Below are 17,822 nucleotides of genomic sequence, written 5' to 3'. Positions count from 1 at the left end.
GAGCATGTGCGAGGGCCTGTGAACACGTGTGGCACGAGCACATGTGGCATGAGCACATGCCTCACGAGTGCGTGCGTCACAAGCACGTGTCATGAGTGTGTGCATCCTGAGTGCGCGTGTCACGAGCGTGTGCGAGGCCGGTTCTCCTCAGGAGTTGCTTTATTACAGCGGCCAGCCCAGCGCACCGCAGCCCCGGGGGGGCACCTGGCCCCCGCAGTGGCGGGGGGGACCAGGTGCCCTGCGCCCGCCAGGGGGCCCAGGCGTCCGGGCCCCTCACGTCCGCTTCACCTCGCAGTAGATGGTGGTGCCGTCGCGGGGGGGGGCGCGTGCTGCGGCCCCCGGGGCGGCCCCGGCCCCGAACGCCAATGTCGAGTACTTGATCTCCTCCTCCTGCGGGCAGCGGCCGGCTGGGCAGCGGGGCCCCGGTGTCCAGGCCACCCCCCACCCTCCCCGAGCCAGGGGGACCCAGGGGTCCGGGCGCCCCTCACCCTCTCCAAGCCAGGGGGCCCACGCGTCTGGGCCCGGGGCACCCAGGGGTTCAGGCTCCCCCCACCAGCCCCATCAGGACCAGGGAGGGGGCCCAGGCGTCCGGGCTGCCCCCCACCCTCCCCGAACCAGGGGGCCCAGGCATCCGGGCGTGGCACCCCTTACCGTGCCGGGGCAGCCGTTGGTGCTTGGGTGCTCTGCGGGAGAGAGACGCGGAGTCGGGGGGACCTCAGGACCCACAGGGGTGTTAAGGGGACCCCGGGATGTGCAGGGGGGTCGGGGGGGACCCCAGGACCCACGGGGGGCTAAGGGGACCCTGGGACCATCCCCCCCATCCCTGGGACACGCAGGGGGATTAAGGGGACCCCAGGACGCACAGGAGGGAGCGAAGGGAGCCTGGGACCACCACTCCCATTCCCAGGACCCACAGGGGGGTCAGGGGCACCCCAGGACCTGCAGGGGGGCGGGGGGCACCCCAATCCGCCCCCCCCATCCCCAGGACCCGCAGGGGGGTGGGAGGCACCCCAATCTGCCCCCCCCATCCCCAGGATGCACGGGGGGGTCAGGGGGACCCCAAGTCCATCCCCCCCATCCCCAGGACCCGCAGGGTGTGGGGGACACCCCAATCCACCCCCTGTCCCCAGGCTGCACTCACCACGGGTGGGGGCAGCGGGGGCGGCGGGGGAGGGTGCAGGGCGTGCGGACGCCCCCCTCGGCCCCCCCCCGGATCGGCCCCGCGCCCGGCGCCACAGCAGGTACCCGGCAGCCCCCAGCAGCCCCAGGGCCAGCAGCGTCCCCACCACTGCCCCGGCCACTGTCCCGGCGCTCACACCTGCGCGCAGGGGGGGCATCAGCAGGGCTGCTGGCAGCCCCCCCCCGAGGACCAGCAATGCCCCACAGCCAGGGTAAAAGGACCAAGGAGGTCCTGTGGCCAGATCATGTCCCCAAGAACCAGGGACGCCCCATGGCCAGACCCCAAGGACCGGGGACACCCCGTGGCCGGATCCTGCCCCGAGGGAGCAGAGACGCTCCATGGCCAGGCTAAAAGGACCAGGGATGACCCATGGCCGAACCCTGTCCCCAAGGGAGCAGGGACACCCCACGGCCAGGCCAGGGACATCCCACAGCCGAATCCTGTCCCTGCGGGAGCAGGGACATGGCGCAGCTGGACCCCGACGATGAGGGACATGCCACAGCCGGTGCCTGTCCCTGCGAGAGCAGGGACACCCTGCGGGAGCCCCCGTCCCCGTGTGCCGCGGCGGGTCCCCGGCTCACCGGGCTGCGGGGGCTGCAGCAGGAGGGCGGTGGCGGCGGCAGCGCGGTGCAGCACAGGGTTGGTGGCCACGCAGCGGTACTCGCCGGCCTGCGCTGCGGCCCCGAAGATGAAGGCCAGGCGGCTCTCGCGGCCCAGCGTGGTGTTGCCGAAGGTCCAGGCGTAGCGCGGTGGCGGGACGGCGTCGGCCGTGCAGGCCAGCTCCACGTGGGAGCCCAGCGGCGCCCGCACAGGGCTCGGCGGTGACACGGTGGCGGCGTCGGGCCCGTCTGCGGGCGCACGGCTGAGTGGCGCGGGGAGGCGGCGCGGGGACAGGCGCAGGGACGCAGTACAGGGATGCGGCAGGGGGACGTGATGGAGGGAGGTGGCATGGGGACACAGCAAGGGGACGCAGCAGGAAGACATGTCAGGGAAACAGTGCAGGGATGTGGTATGGGGACGCAGTGGAGAAATGCATCAGGGGGACGCAGCGCAGGGACACGGCAGGAGATGTTGCAGGGGGACATCATGGAGGGAGGTGGCACGAGGATGTGGCAGGGGGACATGGCAAAGGGATGCGGCAGAGGGACGCAGCACAGGAATGCAGCACGGAGACGTGGTGGAGGGATGTGGCAGGAACACATGATGCAGGGACACGGCACGGGGACGTGGCACGGGGACGCAGTGAAGGAACGTGTCAGGGGGATGTGGGGGGGGACGTGGTGCAGGGATGCGGCAGGGGACGCGGCACAGGGTCACGGCACAGGCATGCGGCAGGGGGATGTGGTGGGGGGCACAATGGAGGGATGTGGCACAGGGACACGGCACAGGGTCATGGCAGGGGGACACGGTGCAAGGACGTGGTCTGGGGATGCAGCACGGGGACATGGCAGGGGGACACGAAGGAGGGATGTGGCACAGGGACACGGCGCAGGGATGCGGCAGGGGGACGTGGTGCAGGGACATGGTCTGGGGATGCAGCACAGGGTCGTAGCAGGAGGACATGGCAGGGGGACGTGGCGGGGGACATGATGGAGGGATGTGGCACAGGGACATGGCACAGGGTCACGGCAGGGGGACGCAGCAGGAGGAGGCAGTGCAGGGACAAGGCAGGGACGCGGTGCAGGGATGTGCTCTGGGGATGCGGCGCAGGGGGACATGGTGGGGGACATGAGGGAGGGATGTGGCACAGGGTCATGGCACAGGGATACGGGAGGGGGATGCAGCAGGAGGAGTCAATGCAAGGACAAGGCAGGGATGCGGCATGGGGATGCGGCAGGAGCACATGGCACGGCAGCGCGGTGAAGGGACGCGGCAGGGGGACGCGGGGACTCACAGGTGACTGTGACAGCGGCGGCCTCACTGCGGTTGCTGCTCACAGGGTTTTGGGCCTCGCAGGCGTAGGCACCGGTGTCGGCGCGGGCGGCCGCCGCGGCCGTCAACGTGCGGTTGCCCTCGGAGAGCGCCAGGCGCCCGCCGGCCACCAGCGGCGCCCCGTCCCGCAGCCACAGCAGAGTCTCAGTGCCGGCGGGGCGCTCACAGGACAGGGCAAAGGAGCCGTTCTCCGTCACTGTCACATTTCGGGGCGTCACCGAGGGCTGCGGCAGCAGTTCTGCAAGATAAGGTGGAAAGACGGCGTCAGCTGCAGCCCCGGCAGATGTACGGATAGACGGCGGCGCCCGGCTACTCGCCGCAGACCCGCAGCTCTGGGGACAGAGCTGTTCCGGCTCTGCCTGCCCGCAGGGGTTTGGGGCTGGCAGACGCAGGCGCCTGCTGTGCCGGGCCGAGGTGCTCCCAGGCCCCCGTGGTCCCGGCGCGGGTGACGGGGCTGCGGCGGGGGGTGGCAGCAGCCGCCACAGGGCCGGGCAGGGAGCCACGAGGAGCCAGGACATCCGTCCCTGGCGGGGCCGGCATTTCCGACCCGGGAGCCGGGAAACACCGCGGGGCGGAGGGAGGGCCGGGAGCGTCCCCAGGTGCCCCCGTGGCACCTCTCCCATCCTTCCACGGCCAGAGTGCAGATCCGCCCGGCTGCGTGGCCCCGAAAACTCGCCCGCATGCCGACGGGCTCTGGCGTGAGCCGGGCGCAAATCCCCCGGGGAGCCGGGGGGAAAACCAGCGCCGGGGCAGCCCCACGCCAGCAGGAAGTGCAGCCGAGCGGCCCGGCCGCTGTTAATGATTCACCTGTCGCGTTTAGGAACCGTGTCGGAGGCTGGGAGACGCGGGCGCTGGGGGGGACGCGGGGACACGGGGATCGGCACCCGGCCCCGCAGCGCCCTTTGCTCCGGGCAGCGTCCCGAGGTGCCGCCAAGCAGGAGCCGCCCTGGCTCCGGAACGCGCCCTGGGGGGGCGGCGGAGGGAAGGAAGGGACAAGGCGCCACCGTGCTTTTCGGGAAGTCTCCCCGCCGCGGCCGGAGGCGGCCGGCGCCCCAGGGCTGGGAGACCCGCGGCAGGAGTGGGAGCAGGAGCAGGTTGGGACGCCGGAGAGCCGGGCATCAGGGCTGCTTTGGGGCATCGGGGATGGTTTGGGGGGCTCAGGGCTGGTTTGTGGCAGCTCAGGGCCAGTTTTGCAGCGCCAAGGCTGGTTTTGGGGGCTGAGAGCCAGTTTTGGGGGCTGAGAGCCAGTTTTGGGGCACCGGAGCCGGTTTTGGGGGGGCTCAGGGCCGGTTTTGGGGGTGTCAGGGCTGGTTTTGCAGCACCGGGGCCTGTTTTGGGGGGCTCAGGGCCGGTTTCAGGGGCTCAGAGCTGGTTTTGCAGCACCAGAGCTGGTTTTGGGGGCTCAGGGCCGTTTCAGGGCACCGGGCACTGACCATAGACGGTGAGGTTGGTGGTGGCGGTGATGCTGCTGGGGCTCCGGAGCTGCACGGTGTAGGGCCCGGCGTCGGTGGCGCGCAGGTCGCGGATGCGCAGGGAGCAGCCGGGGCCGCCACTCTCGCGGCCCGTGGCCGCTGGCCCGTCGATCTGCGTGGCGTTGCCGCTGCCGTCGGGGGACGGCAAGTAGCTGAAGATCTCGCTGCTCTGCACCGTGTCCAGCGCCCGGTACCAGACGCAAAGCACAAAGTTGCCCGGCGGCGGCTGCAGATTGAAGTCGACGGTGTCGCCGGCCGCGGCGGGGTCGGGCTGGCGGTGCAGGGCGAAGGTGGTGCGCTGGCCCGGCGCGGGCCGCAGGCAACAGCCCAGCACGGCGGCTGCGGGCGGCAGGGTGGGTGTCAGCACGGCGGCGGCGGGGACGGTGGCGGGGACGATCGGGGACGGCGGGCGCTCACCTGCCAGCAGCGCGGCGCTCCACGGGGCTGCGGCACCCATGGCCCCGGACGCCTGGGTCCCGCTGGCTGTGCCGCGGTGCCGGCGGCCGGCGACGGGCGCCGCGCGGCGGGAAGGGACGCGGGGAGGGAGGGAGGGAGGGACGGCCCGGCCTGGCTCGGCTCGGCACGGCCCAGCGCTCCCTCCCCACCCCGCGCCGCGACCGCCCCCGCCGGCGCTTCCCTTCCCGCCCGGACACCTGGGCCCCCCCCAGAGGAAGCGGCGTCCGGGGCGGGTGCCGGTTTCGGGGTAAAGAGCCGACAAGAATGGCACCGGGCGGGTCCCGGCCGGGCAGCTCCCTGGGGTGGCCGGGGGGGGACCTGGCACTGCCCCCCCCGGGGTCGTGTCCCCCCCACCCCGGGCCCCCCCAGCGCCCTGGCAGCCCCTCGCCGACGTCCCCGAGGTGCTGGGTCCCGGCAGGACTCGCTGGCAGGGAGGGAGCGGCCAGGACGCGACGGGGACGGTGTTGGGGGTCGGGGGTGGTTTGGGGGGGGGCCGGGGGGAGGGTTGGGGGCTCGGGGGGGGTTTGGGGGGTCAGGGCGGGTTTTGGGGGTCAGGTGTTGTTTAGGGGTTGGGGCTGGTGAGGCTCAGGGCTGGTTTTAGATCAGAGAGCATGTTCGGGGGGTCAGGGCTGCTTCAGGGGCTCGGGGGGGGTTGGGGGGTCAGGGCAGGTTTGGGGGATTGGGGGTGGTTTGGGGGGCTCAGGGCGGGTTGGGGGGATCAGGGGCGGTTTTGGGTGTCAGGTGTTGTTTTAGGCATTGGGGCAGGTTTGGGAGCTCGGGGGTTTTGGGGGTCAGAGCAGGTTCTGTGGGGGTCAGGTCTGGGTTTTGGGGGCTGAGAGCAGATTTTCAGGGAGTCAGAGCTAGTTTTGGGGGTCAGGGCTGCTTTTGGGGGAGTCAGGGCTGGGTTTTAGGGGCTCAGGGCAGGTTTTGGGGGCTCAGGACTGGCTTTGGGGGCGTCTGGGCTGGCTTTGCGGGGACAGGACTGGGTTTTGGGGGGTCACAGCTGGTTTTGGGGGCTCAGGGTCTGGGGCCTTGGGGGGCTCAGGGCAGATTGGGGGGCTCAGGGCAGGTTTGGGGCTCAGGGGGCTGGTTCTAGGATGTCAGAGTAGGTTTTGGGGGGTCAGCGCTGGTTTTGGGGGTCAGGACAGGTTTTGGGGGGCTTGGGGCTGGTTTGAGGGGGTCAGGGCTGGTTCTGGGGGCTCAGGTCAGGTTTTCGGGGGGTCAGGACACTCACCACACCCCGTCATCCTTGCACTGCCGCTGCCGCTGTGGCGGTTGGGGAGCCACGGGGGGCCGGGGCCGGAGCTGCCCGTCTGCGGGTTTGGGGTGCACGGAGTGGCCCGGCCCCACCGGCCCCATGAGGGGGGAACTGGGGGGAAGCGGCGCCATGCTGGAGTAGGGGGGGCTGCAGGGTCGAGGTGCTGCTGCCCCCTGGAACCCCCCATCTCTGGCAGCACCTGGACGCCGGGTCCCTCCCAGCCCCCCCATGGCCATGGCCAGGGACACGGCACCACCGCGGGGCGGCCCCACGGCGCTGTGGGGTTGCCCCATGGCAGCATGTGGTTGCCCCACGGCCCATTGCCCCACAGGGTTGCCCCATGGCGCCATGTGGCTGCCCCATGGTCCCGCAGGGTTGCTCCATCCCCTTTCACCCTGTGGGGTTGCCCTACCGCCCCGTGCAGTTGCCCCACGGCCCCATGGTGTTACCCCATGTCCCCACAGGGTTTCCCCAAGGGGTTGCCCCAGGGCCCTGTGTTGTTGCCCCAGGGCCCCACAGGGTTGCCCCATCCCTTCTCACTCCATGGCATTGCCCCATGGCCCTGTGTAGTTGCCCCACAGCCCCATGCCGTTGCCCCATGGTCCCATGTTGTTGCCCCACGTCCCTGCTCTCCCCAGCGCTGAGGACAGGCAGCACCGTGGGTCCCCCCCCCAAGGTGGAGGAACCCCGTGCTCGTGCCGGGCGGCCCCGAACCCTCAGCGCCCCACAGCAGGGTGTGTGTGGGGGGAGCTGCAGCGGAGCCCTGGCGTGTGGGGCAGACGCACGGGGGGGGGCTGGCCCAGGCTCCGGGAAGCCGCCCAAAATGCCTCGGGTCTGGCTCACCTTTCCCGTAAAGCCGCTGCCGTCCCGGGGGGGCCGGGGGGGTATAAAGTGGCGGCGCGGGGGCCGCCAGGCTCTGGTCCCGCCATGCGCCTCCTGCCCGCCCCGGCGCTGCTGCTGCTGCTGCCGCTGCTGCTGCCGCTGCTGCTGGGGGTCCCGGGACCCCCCCGGGCCGCCCCAGGCCCTCCCGCGGCAAGGAGCCGCCGGCCACCCTGTGCCTGCGGGAGAGGTGAGGCAGCACTGGGGGGGTTGGGGGGGTGTTAGCGCCCCCCTGACCCCCCCCCTTTTTGTGTTCCCCCCCAGGGCTCCCCGCTGCCAGCAGCCGCTGCCCGCCACCCCCTGCCAGGCGCTGCCGCCCCCGCGCCCCCACCCAGGGGCTCTCGCTGCCCCTCTAGGAGCTGAGCATGGACCGACATCCCCCCCCTGGAGCACTGGGACCCCCCTGGAGCACCGGGATCACACCGAAGATGCCCGCAGAGACCCGTGCTGACGCCGACCCCCGCGGACCCTCCCCGACCCTGTAACCCCCATGGACCCCCCGCTCTGACCCCCCTTTGACCCTCCCCGGCCCCCCAGAGCCCCCAGTGACGCCCCCCACACCCTCTTGGCTCCCACCCGGTCCCTGTAGATCCCTCGTGACCCCCCCCAGACTCCCCTTTGGACACTTTTGTGATCCCCCCAGGTCCCTATAGATCCCCTGTGACCCCCATGGACACCCCCCCCGACCCCCATGGCCCCCCCCAGACTGACCTCCTCGGCCCTCCCCAACCCCTCTGAGTGCCCCGGACCCCCCCGACCCCGCAGCTCCACAGCGACGAGGGGCCGGGGGGGGGGGGGTGGCGCTCCGGGGCCGGGTCAGGGGGGGTCAAAGGTCCCGGGAGTGGCCATGGGGGGGGGGGTCACAGCGGGGCGATGGGGCCGCGGTGAGGGGTCGGCGGTCCCGGGGGTCACCGGGGTCAGAGGTCGGGGGTCGCCGGGGCGCCGCGTCCTCCCAATAAAGCCCTCAGCAACGCCGCGCTGGGTCAGAGGTCGCGACCCCGCTCGCCGCGGGCCGCGGTCGTCGCCCGGGAGACGGCGGCCCGCCGGGGTCAGGGGTCACCGCGCACCCGCCCTTCCTCCCTCCCTCTTCTGCCCGCGGCGGGGGGCGGTTGCCCGGGAGACGGGCGGGGCGCCGGCGGCGATTGGCCACGAGGCCGTCACGTGGCCGGGCGGCGGCGGAAGCGGCCCGGCGAGGGGGCGGGGCCAAGCGGGGCGCGCGGGGGGGGGGCCGGGACGGAGCCGCAGGTGGGTGCGCGCGGGCGAGACCACCGCGGGGGGGGGGGGCGCGAGGGGGGCCGGAACGGACCACGCACGCGCCGGGGGGGGGCCGAGCGGGCGCGGGGGGGAGCGTCCCCGCCCCCAACGGGGGGGTCAAGGGAGGGAAACGCCCCCAAAATGGGGGGTGTCGAGGGGGGGCGAACCACCCCCGACAAGGGGGGTCAATGGGGTGAACCACCCCCAAAGTGGGGGGGTCGAGGCGGGGGAAACGCCCCCAAAATGGGGGGGGGGTCAAGGGGGGGAAACGACCCCAACGTGGGGGGGGGGGAGTTGGGGGGAACCGTCCCCCAAAATGGGGGGGATCAATGGGGCGAACCACCCCCAAAATGGGGGGAGTCGAGGAGGGGAACCTCCCCCAAAATGGAGGGGGGTCACTGGGTCAAACCACCCCGAAAACGGGGGGGGGACCCAGTGGGGCGAAACCGCCCTGAACTGGGGGTCACTGGGCTGAACCACCCCCAAAACAGGGAGGTTTTGGCCAAGTCCCCGCGTGGGGGGTGGGGGGCCCGAGCCCGGACACGTCCCCACGGCCAGGGGCACATGGGGACACGGCTGCCCCCTGGCCACCCCACAGCTGCTCTGGTCCAGGGACCTGCGGGGACACGGCTGCCCCAGCCCCACGGCTGCCCCACACCTAGGGTCATGTGGGGACAGGGCTGCCCTGGCCCCATGGCTGCCCCCCAGCTGCCCCCCCAGCTGCCCCACGGCCAGGGACCTGCAGGGACATGGCTGCCCCAGCCCCACAGCTGCCCCACAGCTGCCCCACGGCCAGGGACCTGCAGGGACATGGCTGCCCTGGCCCCATGGCTGCCCCACAGCTGCCCCCCCAGTGCCCCACAGCCGGGGACCTGCAGGGACAGGGCTGCCCCAGCTCCACAGCTGCCCTATGGCCGATTTCCCCCCGCCGCCGCCAGCCACCCCCGTCCCCGTCCCCCCTGCCCCAGTGTCCCCGCCGCCGCCTTGCGCAAGCGCCGTCCCCTGCCCCAGAGGCGGGTGGCCCCAGGGGGGTGTCTGGGAGGGGCCCCGGCGCCCGGGACTGGACGGGATGGGACGGGATGGGGGGGGGGGGGGCGGAGCGCAGCTGCCCCATTAAAGCTGCCTCTGTCTCCGTCTCCATCGTCTCCGTGTCCGTGTCCGTCTCAGTCTCCGTCTCCATCGTCTCCGTGTCCGTCATCTCTGTGTCCCTGTCTGTCTCCACTCCCGCAGTGCCGCCATGGAGGTCCGGCCGCTGTTCCAGGCGCTGCACGCGCTGGCCGAGGACAACGCCGCCTTCTTCGGGCGCAGCGGCACCGAGGCCGGCCGGCGCTTCGTGGCCGCCTTCGGCGCCATCCGGCAGCACGCCCGGCGCCTGGAGCCAGCCCTGCGCCACTTCGCCCGCCTCTACCACCGCTTCGACCTGGACGAGGCCACGCCGGGCAACGGCTACCGCAGCCTGGTGCACACCGCCTGCTGCTGCCTGGCGCACGTGGTGCACAAGAGCCGCTACGTGGCCACCCACCGCCGCAGCATCTTTTTCCGCAGCGGCCACAATGCTGCCGAGCTGGAGGCCTACGGCGCCGCCCTGGCCCAGCTCCGCGCCCTGCTCTGCCTGGCGCAGCGGCTGCTGGCTCACAACCGCCCCGGCTGCCTCTTCCCACATGAGGATGGCGGCATCTCCGAGCTGGTGCTGCGCGAGTACAGCACCATGCACAACGGCTGCTTCTACGGGCGCTGCCTCGGCTTCCAGGTGCCCGGGGGGGGGGACGCAGGGACGTGGAGACATGGGGATGTGCAACCTGCCATGGGGACACAGGGACGTGGGATGGGTGGGCAACCTGCCATGGGGACATGGGGACACAGGGATGTGCGACCTGCCATGGGGACGTGGGGATGGGTGTGCAACCTGCCACAGGGATGTAGGGACACGGGGACGTGGGGATGTGCAACCTGCCGCAGGAACATGGGGACACGGGGACATGGGATGGGTGGGCAAGCTGCCACAGGGACGTGGGATGAGTCTGCAACCTGCCATAGGGACATGGGGACGTGGGGATGGGTCTGCAACCTGCTGTGGAGACATGGTGACGTGGGGATGGGCGTGCAACCTGCCACAGGCAATTGCGCCAGTGGTCCCAGCGTGCCGGGACACGGGGATTGCAGGCTGCGCTTGCCTGGCGCTGGGGACTGCAGGCGCGCAGGGGCACGGGGACAGGGGGCATGGGCATGTCCAGACATGGGGACGCAGGGATGGGGGTTACGGGCACGGCCAGACACAGGGACAGGGGTTACGGGCACATCTGGATGTGGGGACACGGGGACGGGGGCAGCATTTGCATGGTGCTGGGGTTACGGATGTGTCCAGATGTGGGAACACAGGGATGGGGGTTACAGACACGTCCGTACATGGGGCCCCGTGGCCGGTGGTGGCTGCTGGCCGGTGCCGCCGCCACTCACATCCCCCCTCTCCCGCCTGTCACCGCAGTTTGCCCCGTCCATCCGGCCCTTCCTGCAGACCATCGCCATCGGGCTGGTGTCCTTCGGTGAGAACTACAAGCGGGACGACATGGGGCTGGGTGAGTGCCACTGCTGCGGGAAGGGGGGGGACATGGCATGGGGCCCCCCTGACTGCGTGTCCATGTCCCGCCCCGGGCGCAGGCGTGGCGGCCGGCTCGCTCTTCACCAGTGGCAAGTTCGCCGTGGACCCGGAGCTGCGGGGTGCCGAGTTCGAGCGGCTGACGCAGAACCTGGACGTCCACTTCTGGAAGAGCTTCTGGAACCTCACCGAGACCCAGCTGCTGGCGGTGCGTGTGCCGGCGCGGGGGGTGCATGCATCCGCGTGTCCCCCCCTGGCCGCCCCGCTGAGCCCCCTGTCCTGTCCTGCCCCCCCTGCAGTCAGTGGCCAGCCTGGCGGCGGCGCCAGTGCGGCTCAGCTGGGCGCTGACGGTGCCGCCGGAGCCGCTGGAGCTGCCGCTGGCCGCCGACCCCGCGCGCACGGTCACCATCCCGCCGCCCGTGGCCCACACCGGCCCCGGCCCTGTCCACATGCGCCTCCTCTCCTATGAGCTGCGCGAGGGACAGGTCGGTGCTGGGGGGGCTGCTATGGGGGGAACCGCTATGGGGGAGAACCTGCTATGGGGGGGGGTGCATGGGGGGACTGCTATGGGGCAATGCACAGGGGTAACTACTATGAAGCAGTGCATGGGGGGAACTGCTATGGGGGGGAGCACTGGGGGGGGAACTGCTATGGGGCAGTGCCTGGGGGGAACTGCTATGGGGTAATGCACAGGAGTAATTGCTATTGGGGGGGGAGCACTGGGGGGGGAACCTGCTATGGGGCAATGCATGGAGGGAACCACTATGGGGGGTGCATGGGGGGGACTGCAGTGGGGGGAACCTGCTATGGGGCAGTGCATGGAGAGAAGCGCTATGGGGGGTGCTGGAGAGGTGCATGGGGGGAACTGCTGTGGGGGGGTGCATGAGGGGGACCGCTATGGGGGGTGCCTGGGGGGGCTGCACAGGAGGAACCTGCTATAGAGCAGTGCATGGGGGGAACCGCTATGGGGGGCAGTGCATGGAGAGAAGCGCTATGGGGGGTGCTGGAGAGGTGCATGGGGGGAACTGCTGTGGGGGGGTGCATGAGGGGGACCGCTATGGGGGGTGCCTGGGGGGGCTGCACAGGAGGAACCTGCTATAGAGCAGTGCATGGGGGGAACCGCTATGGGGGGCAGTGCATGGTGGCCCCCTCTGCTATGGGGCACCCCCAAGCCCCTCTCCACATCCCCCCACAGGACAGCGCGGCGCTGAGCGCCCTGGCGGGGGCGGAGGCATCGTTGGGGTGGCGCCGGGGGGGCCGCCCGGGGCCACCGTCACCCGCCCTGCTGGTGCACTTCCACGGCGGTGGCTTCGTGGCGCAGACGTCGCGCTCGCACGAGCCCTACCTGCGCGCCTGGGCCCGCGAGCTGGGCGCCCCCGTGCTCTCCGTCGACTACGCCCTGGCGCCCGAGGCGCCCTTCCCGCGCGCCCTCGAGGAGTGCTTCTACGCCTACTGCTGGGCCCTGCGCCACTGCCGCCTCCTCGGTGAGCGAGGGGACATGGGGGACACGGGGGGGGACATGGGACACGGGGACCCACAGGGGGATGCGGGGACGGGACGGGGACAGCGGCACTCTCCAGCAGTGCTTCTACGCCTACTGCTGGGCCCTGCACCACTGCCGCCTCCTGGGTGAGCAAGGGGACATGGGGGACACGGGGGGGGGACATGGGACACAGGGACCCACAGGGGGATGCGGGGATGGGACATGGACAGCAGCACTCTCCAGCAGCGCTTCTACGCCTGCTGCTGGGCCCTGCACCACTGCCGCCTCCTGGGTGAGCGAGGGGACACGGGGGGACACAGGGGGGGACACAGGGATGAGGATGGGATGGGATGTAGACAGGACAGAGACCAGAACAGGATGGGGACAGGGATGGGATGGAGGCGGGACAGGATGAGACTGAGACAGCATGGGGACGGGGACGGGGATGAGGAGAGGACCAGGATAAGGACAGGTAGCAGGACCACACGGGTGCTGGGATGGCACAGGACAGGGACAAGAACAGCTTGGGGACCAGGACAGGATGGGGACAGGGACTGGGACAGGGATGGGGATGAGACAAGGACAGGAACCAGGATAAGGACAGGGACCAGGACAGGAATGGGACAGGATGGGGATGGGGATGGGAATGGGGACGGGACAGGAACATGGACCAGGATGGGAACAGGGATGGGACAGGATGGGGACAGGGACAAGGATGGGGACAGGGACAAGGATGGGGACAGGGACAAGGACAGGAACCAGGATAGAGACAGGGATGGGCCAAGATGGGGACCAGGACTGGGACAGGGACCGGGATGGGACAAGGACAGAGCAACCTACCACCATGGAGGCACCGGTGACCCGCTACGGGGCAGCGCTGGTGACCCCTTGCCATGGGGCGGTTCTGGGGGGTCCCCTCGCCCCCCGGCCGCCCCCAGCGCCACCACCACCAGTACTGCCTCTGCAGGGTCGACGGGGCAGCGGGTGTGCCTGGCCGGGGACAGCGCCGGTGGGAACCTGTGCCTGACAGTGTCGCTGCGGGCAGCGGCGGCTGGGGTGCAGTGCCCCGATGGTGTGGTGGCCGCCTACCCCGTGACCATGGTGCAGGCGGCCGTGTCGCCCTCCCGCCTGCTCAGCCTGCTTGACCCGCTGCTGCCGCTCGGCGTCCTCTGCCAGTGCCTCGGCGCCTACGCAGGTGGGGGCGCGGGGGAATGTGGGGACACGGGGACATGGGAGGATGGGGGGGGGGGGGTTTGGGCTGCAAGTGCCTTGACGCCTACACAGGTGGGGGGGCATGGGGGGGGGACATTGAGGCCATTTGGGGGCTGTTTCGGGACACCCTGCTATCCCCGCAGGGGCAGAGGGGGCGTCGGGGGCATCGCAGGGCCGTTTCGGGGTGGATTCCCACTGTTTCGGGCATTCAGCAGGGGTGGAGGGGGATGCGGGGGTGTCACAGGGCCGTTTCAGGGTGCGTTCCTACCGTTCTGGTGTCCCAGCAGGGGTGGAGGGGCATGCGGGGGCATCACGGGGCCATTTCAGGGCACATACCCACCGTTTCGGGGCACGTTTCCACCGTTCCAGCATCCTGGCAGGGGTGGAGGGGGATGCAGGGGTGTCACAGGGCCGTTTTGGAGCGCGTTCCCACCATTCCGGCATCCCGGCAGGGGCAGAGGCAAGCGAGGCGCCGGCTCTGGAGAAGCTCAGCCCCGGGCGGCTGCTGCGCCGCGACACGGCCCTGCTGCTGCGCGACCTGCACCGGGGGGCCGCGGCCTGGCTGGGGGCCCTGCGACCCCACACCCGCAGCCCTCCCGGTACCGCCCAGCACCGCAGGGGGGACGAGCGGGGGCGCGTTGCGGTCCAGGGGGCGGTTGGGGACCTGTTGGTGTTGGGGGCCTTTGGGGACACCTCGGGGGGGGGGGGTTGGGGACATCTTGGGGGGGGGGTTAAGGACACCTCAGGGGCTTTGCGGAAACCTCAGGGGTTGGGGGACGTCTCATGGGGGTTTGGGAACACCTTGGGGGGCTTTGGGGACATGCTGGGGAGTTTGGGGACACCTCAGGACTTCAGGGACACCTTGGGTTCATGGACATCTCGGGGGCTTTGGGGACACCTTGGGGGGGTTTGGGGACATCTCGAGGGGTTCAGGGATGGCTTGGGGTGTTTGGGAACATCACGGGGGGGGGTTGGGGGCACCATGGGGGCTTTGGGGGCACCTCGGGAGGTTCGGGGACACCTCGGGGGGGTTGGGGACACCTTGTCCCCATGCCCACGTCCCCGTGGCAGAGCCGGCGCGCAAGAGCGTCTCGGAGGCAGCACCGGCAGAGGAGCCCCGCCGCGGGAGCCGGAGCCGGAGCTGGGGGGAGGCGCCAGGGGGGTGCAAGGACGAGGACAAGGACACGGCCACGGGGGACGAGGACGGGGACGGCACCGGCCTTGACTACCCCGATGACTTTGAGCCGCTGCGCTCGCACCGGCCCCCGGCCAACTTCGCTGTGGCCAGTGGCCCCCTGGCCAGGAACCCCTACGTGAGCCCGCTGCTGGCACCTGACGCCATGCTGCAGGGGCTGCCCCCCGTCCACATCGTGGTGAGCCCCATGGCACCCCACGGCATCCCCGCGCTGCCCCACGGTGTCCCTGCGCCGCCCCACGGCCGCCCCGCGGCGCCAGGACGTGAGCCCGCTGCTGGCGCCCAATGCCATGCTGCAGGGGCTGCCCCCTGTCCACATCGTGGTGAGCCCCATGGTGTCCCCGCGGTGTCCTCACACTGCTCCCATGCCACCCCACATGGTGGCACCTGGGATGGGGGTGGACGGGGTGTTGGGCTGGGCCTGGCCGGGGGGACCCCACGTCCCTGTGTCCCCCCGACACCCCACATCCCTGTAGCCCCCTGGGTCCCCCTAGCCCTGCTCCTGCTGGTGCCCCACAGCCCCACATCACATGTCCCCCCACATGCCTGTTGCTTGCTTTGTCCCCTGTGTCCCCATGTCCCCACATCTCCTTGCACCCCCCATGTCCCTGTGATGCCCCACGTCCCCCATCCCCCCAGTGCCCCATATTCCTCTGCATCCCTGCTGATTGCTGTGTCCCCATGTCCCCCTGCATCCCCCTGTCCCCATGGTGCCCCGCATCCCTCTGCATTCCCATATCCCCCATGTCTCCATGTCCCTACATCTCCTTGCACCATGTCCCATCTTGCGTCCCCATGTCCCTGTGATGCCGCATGTCTCCCTGCATCCCCATGTCCCTGCATCCCCAGGATGCCCCATGTTGCCCCACATCTTCCTGCATCGCCATGTCCCCACGTCCCCGTGATGCCCCATGTCCCCGTGTCCCCCCGGGCCCCCACTGACAGTGTTCCCGGCGCAGGCCTGCGCGCTGGACCCGATGCTGGACGACTCGGTGATGTTCGCCCGGCGGCTGCGGGAGCTGGGGCGCCCGGTGACGCTGCGCGTGGTGCCTGACCTGCCCCACGGCTTCCTCAGCCTGGCACAGCTCTGCCCCGAGACGCGCCAGGCGGCCGCACTCTGCACCCGCCTCATCGCTGATGTGCTGCAGCCCCCGACCCCCCGGCGCGGCCCCCCCGGCCCCCCGGCGCGCCGCAGCTCGCTGCTCCCGGCCCCCCGGCGCGGCAGCCAGGCCCCCTCACGCCGGGGGTCGCTGCAGCCCGGGGAGCGGCGCGAGGCCTCGGCCACCGCGACCCACGGCGCCGGCAGTGCAGTGACCCACGGCACCGGGGCTGCGGAGACCCATGGCGGCAGCAGTGCAGTGACCCACAGTGCCAGCGCTCCAGCAACCCGCGGTGGTGGGACCACCCATGGCTCCGGCAATTCAGCGACCCATGGTGGCGGGGCCACCCATGACTCCAGCAACACAGTGACCCACAGCAGTGGGGCCATGGAGACCCATGACTCCAGCAATGCAGTGACCCATGGCAGCGGGGCTGCAGAGACCCACGACTCCAGCAACACAGCGACCCACGGTGGTGGGGCTGCACTGCCCCACAGCACCAGCAACGCAGTGACCCATGGCGGCAGGGCTCCGCCACCCCACAGCTCTGGTGATGCACCAATGCACAGCTCCAGCAATGCACCGACCCACGGCAGTGGGTCTGCAGGAGCCCATGGCCCCCACGACGCACTGACCCACAGCACGGGGGCTGAAGGGGCCTGGGGCTCCGGCAATGCACTGACCCACGGCGCCAGCGCTGCCATGACCCACGGCACCAGGACCACATCAACCCACGGCTCCAGTGCTGCCCCCCCGCCCCACAGCGCTGCGGTGGCCTGGGGGTCTGGGGCGCAGCCCCCCCCATGCTGCGGGGGCCCCCCGGTGGGGGGTGGAGGGGGGCCGAGCCCCCCAGGGCCCCCCCTGGGCTGGCAACAGGGCCGGGGGGGCAGTGCCCGGCGCCCCAGTGGCCCCGCGGGGCGTGAGGTGGGGTCCTGAGCCCCGGCCCGCCGTGGGGCTCAGCCCCATGGGGGGGGGGAATAAAGCCCCTTCAAAACCCACCTGCTGCCTGCGTGATGGTGTGACGGGGGGGGGGGGCTGGCCCCACAGGTGTGGGGCAGGAGACACTTCCCAGGGGACCCCCCTTCCCCATAGGGAAACACGGGGGGGGGGCTGAGCCCCATAGGGAGACATGGGGGTCCTGGCCCCACAGGTGTGGGGCAGGGGAGGGTCACTTCCCAGGGGGACCCCTGTGCCCCATAGGGAGACTGGGGGAAGGCTGAGCCCCATAGGAAGCCTGGCAGGGGGGGAGGCCTCTTCCCTATAGGGGCCTCTACCCACGGGGGCCACTGTGCCCCACAGGGAGAAGTGTGTATGTGGGGCTGAGCCCCATAGGTGTGGGGCAGGGGCTGCCTTCCTACGGGGGCCTGGTCCCATGGGGATCTCTGTGCCCCTTAGGGGGACATGGGGGCCCCTATGCCCCATAGCGGGCTCCTGTGCCCCATAGCGGGCCCCTGCGCCCCATAGCGGGGCCGCGTTGCCCCACCGTTTCCACGGCGACGCGGGGAGGCGGCGGAACTACTTTCCGCGGGGAGGCGTTGGGTCACGCCACTCTCTCCCTCACGCGCATGCGCGCGCTCACCTAGCAACGGCGGCGTCGCGCGGAGTGATCCGGTTGCGGAGCAAGTCCCGGCGGCTCCAAGATGGCGGCGCGGGCGCGGGCCCGGTGGCGGCGGGCGGCGCGGTGGGGCGCGGCGGGGTCCCCGGGGGGTGGCGGCGGCCCGGAGCTCGCGGGGGGAAGAAGTCGGGGGGGCGGCGGCGCAGGGGCTACGCAAACGACGTGGGGGCGGGAGTCGTGCGTTAGTGGC

General features: G+C 71.3%; 2 protein-coding genes across 5 annotated transcripts; one reads left to right on the top strand and one right to left on the bottom strand.

Annotated features, from left to right (window-relative positions):
* Positions 1 to 141: 141 nt before the first annotated feature.
* LOC136995810 (carcinoembryonic antigen-related cell adhesion molecule 6-like) lies at positions 142 to 7,219 on the bottom strand. 2 transcript variants are annotated; one of them, XM_067316851.1, is made up of 8 exons: positions 7,142 to 7,219; positions 6,275 to 6,409; positions 5,002 to 5,067; positions 4,546 to 4,923; positions 3,075 to 3,350; positions 1,762 to 2,028; positions 652 to 683; positions 142 to 390 (listed from the first exon to the last, which is right to left on the bottom strand). In XM_067316851.1, exons 2-8 carry the CDS (start codon positions 6,285 to 6,287, stop codon positions 274 to 276), a joined length of 1,149 nt encoding a protein of 382 aa, XP_067172952.1. In that variant the 5' UTR covers positions 6,288 to 6,409; positions 7,142 to 7,219; the 3' UTR covers positions 142 to 273. The 2 variants fall into 2 exon arrangements, with proteins under 2 accessions (XP_067172952.1, XP_067172951.1); XM_067316850.1 differs by lacking the exons at positions 6,275 to 6,409; positions 7,142 to 7,219 and adding an exon at positions 1,142 to 1,318 and having other exon boundaries at positions 5,002 to 5,131.
* On the top strand, positions 4,856 to 16,982 carry LIPE (lipase E, hormone sensitive type). Of its 3 annotated transcripts, none has more exons than XM_067316846.1 (11): positions 4,856 to 4,937; positions 7,442 to 7,658; positions 9,662 to 10,181; positions 10,917 to 11,007; positions 11,090 to 11,235; positions 11,327 to 11,512; positions 12,223 to 12,511; positions 13,478 to 13,705; positions 14,175 to 14,321; positions 14,794 to 15,095; positions 15,877 to 16,982. In XM_067316846.1, exons 2-11 carry the CDS (start codon positions 7,543 to 7,545, stop codon positions 16,951 to 16,953), a joined length of 3,102 nt encoding a protein of 1,033 aa, XP_067172947.1. In that variant the 5' UTR covers positions 4,856 to 4,937; positions 7,442 to 7,542; the 3' UTR covers positions 16,954 to 16,982. The 3 variants fall into 3 exon arrangements, with proteins under 3 accessions (XP_067172947.1, XP_067172948.1, XP_067172949.1); XM_067316847.1 differs by lacking the exon at positions 4,856 to 4,937 and adding an exon at positions 7,296 to 7,367; XM_067316848.1 differs by lacking the exons at positions 4,856 to 4,937; positions 7,442 to 7,658 and adding an exon at positions 8,413 to 8,422.
* The last annotated feature ends 840 nt before the right edge of the window (positions 16,983 to 17,822 follow it).

This window comes from Apteryx mantelli, unplaced genomic scaffold, assembly GCF_036417845.1.
Source record: "Apteryx mantelli isolate bAptMan1 unplaced genomic scaffold, bAptMan1.hap1 HAP1_SCAFFOLD_154, whole genome shotgun sequence".
Lineage (NCBI taxonomy): Eukaryota > Metazoa > Chordata > Aves > Apterygiformes > Apterygidae > Apteryx > Apteryx mantelli.
The sequence above is the reverse complement of the archived record's forward strand: the minus strand, read 5'-3'. Positions and strand labels throughout refer to the sequence as shown.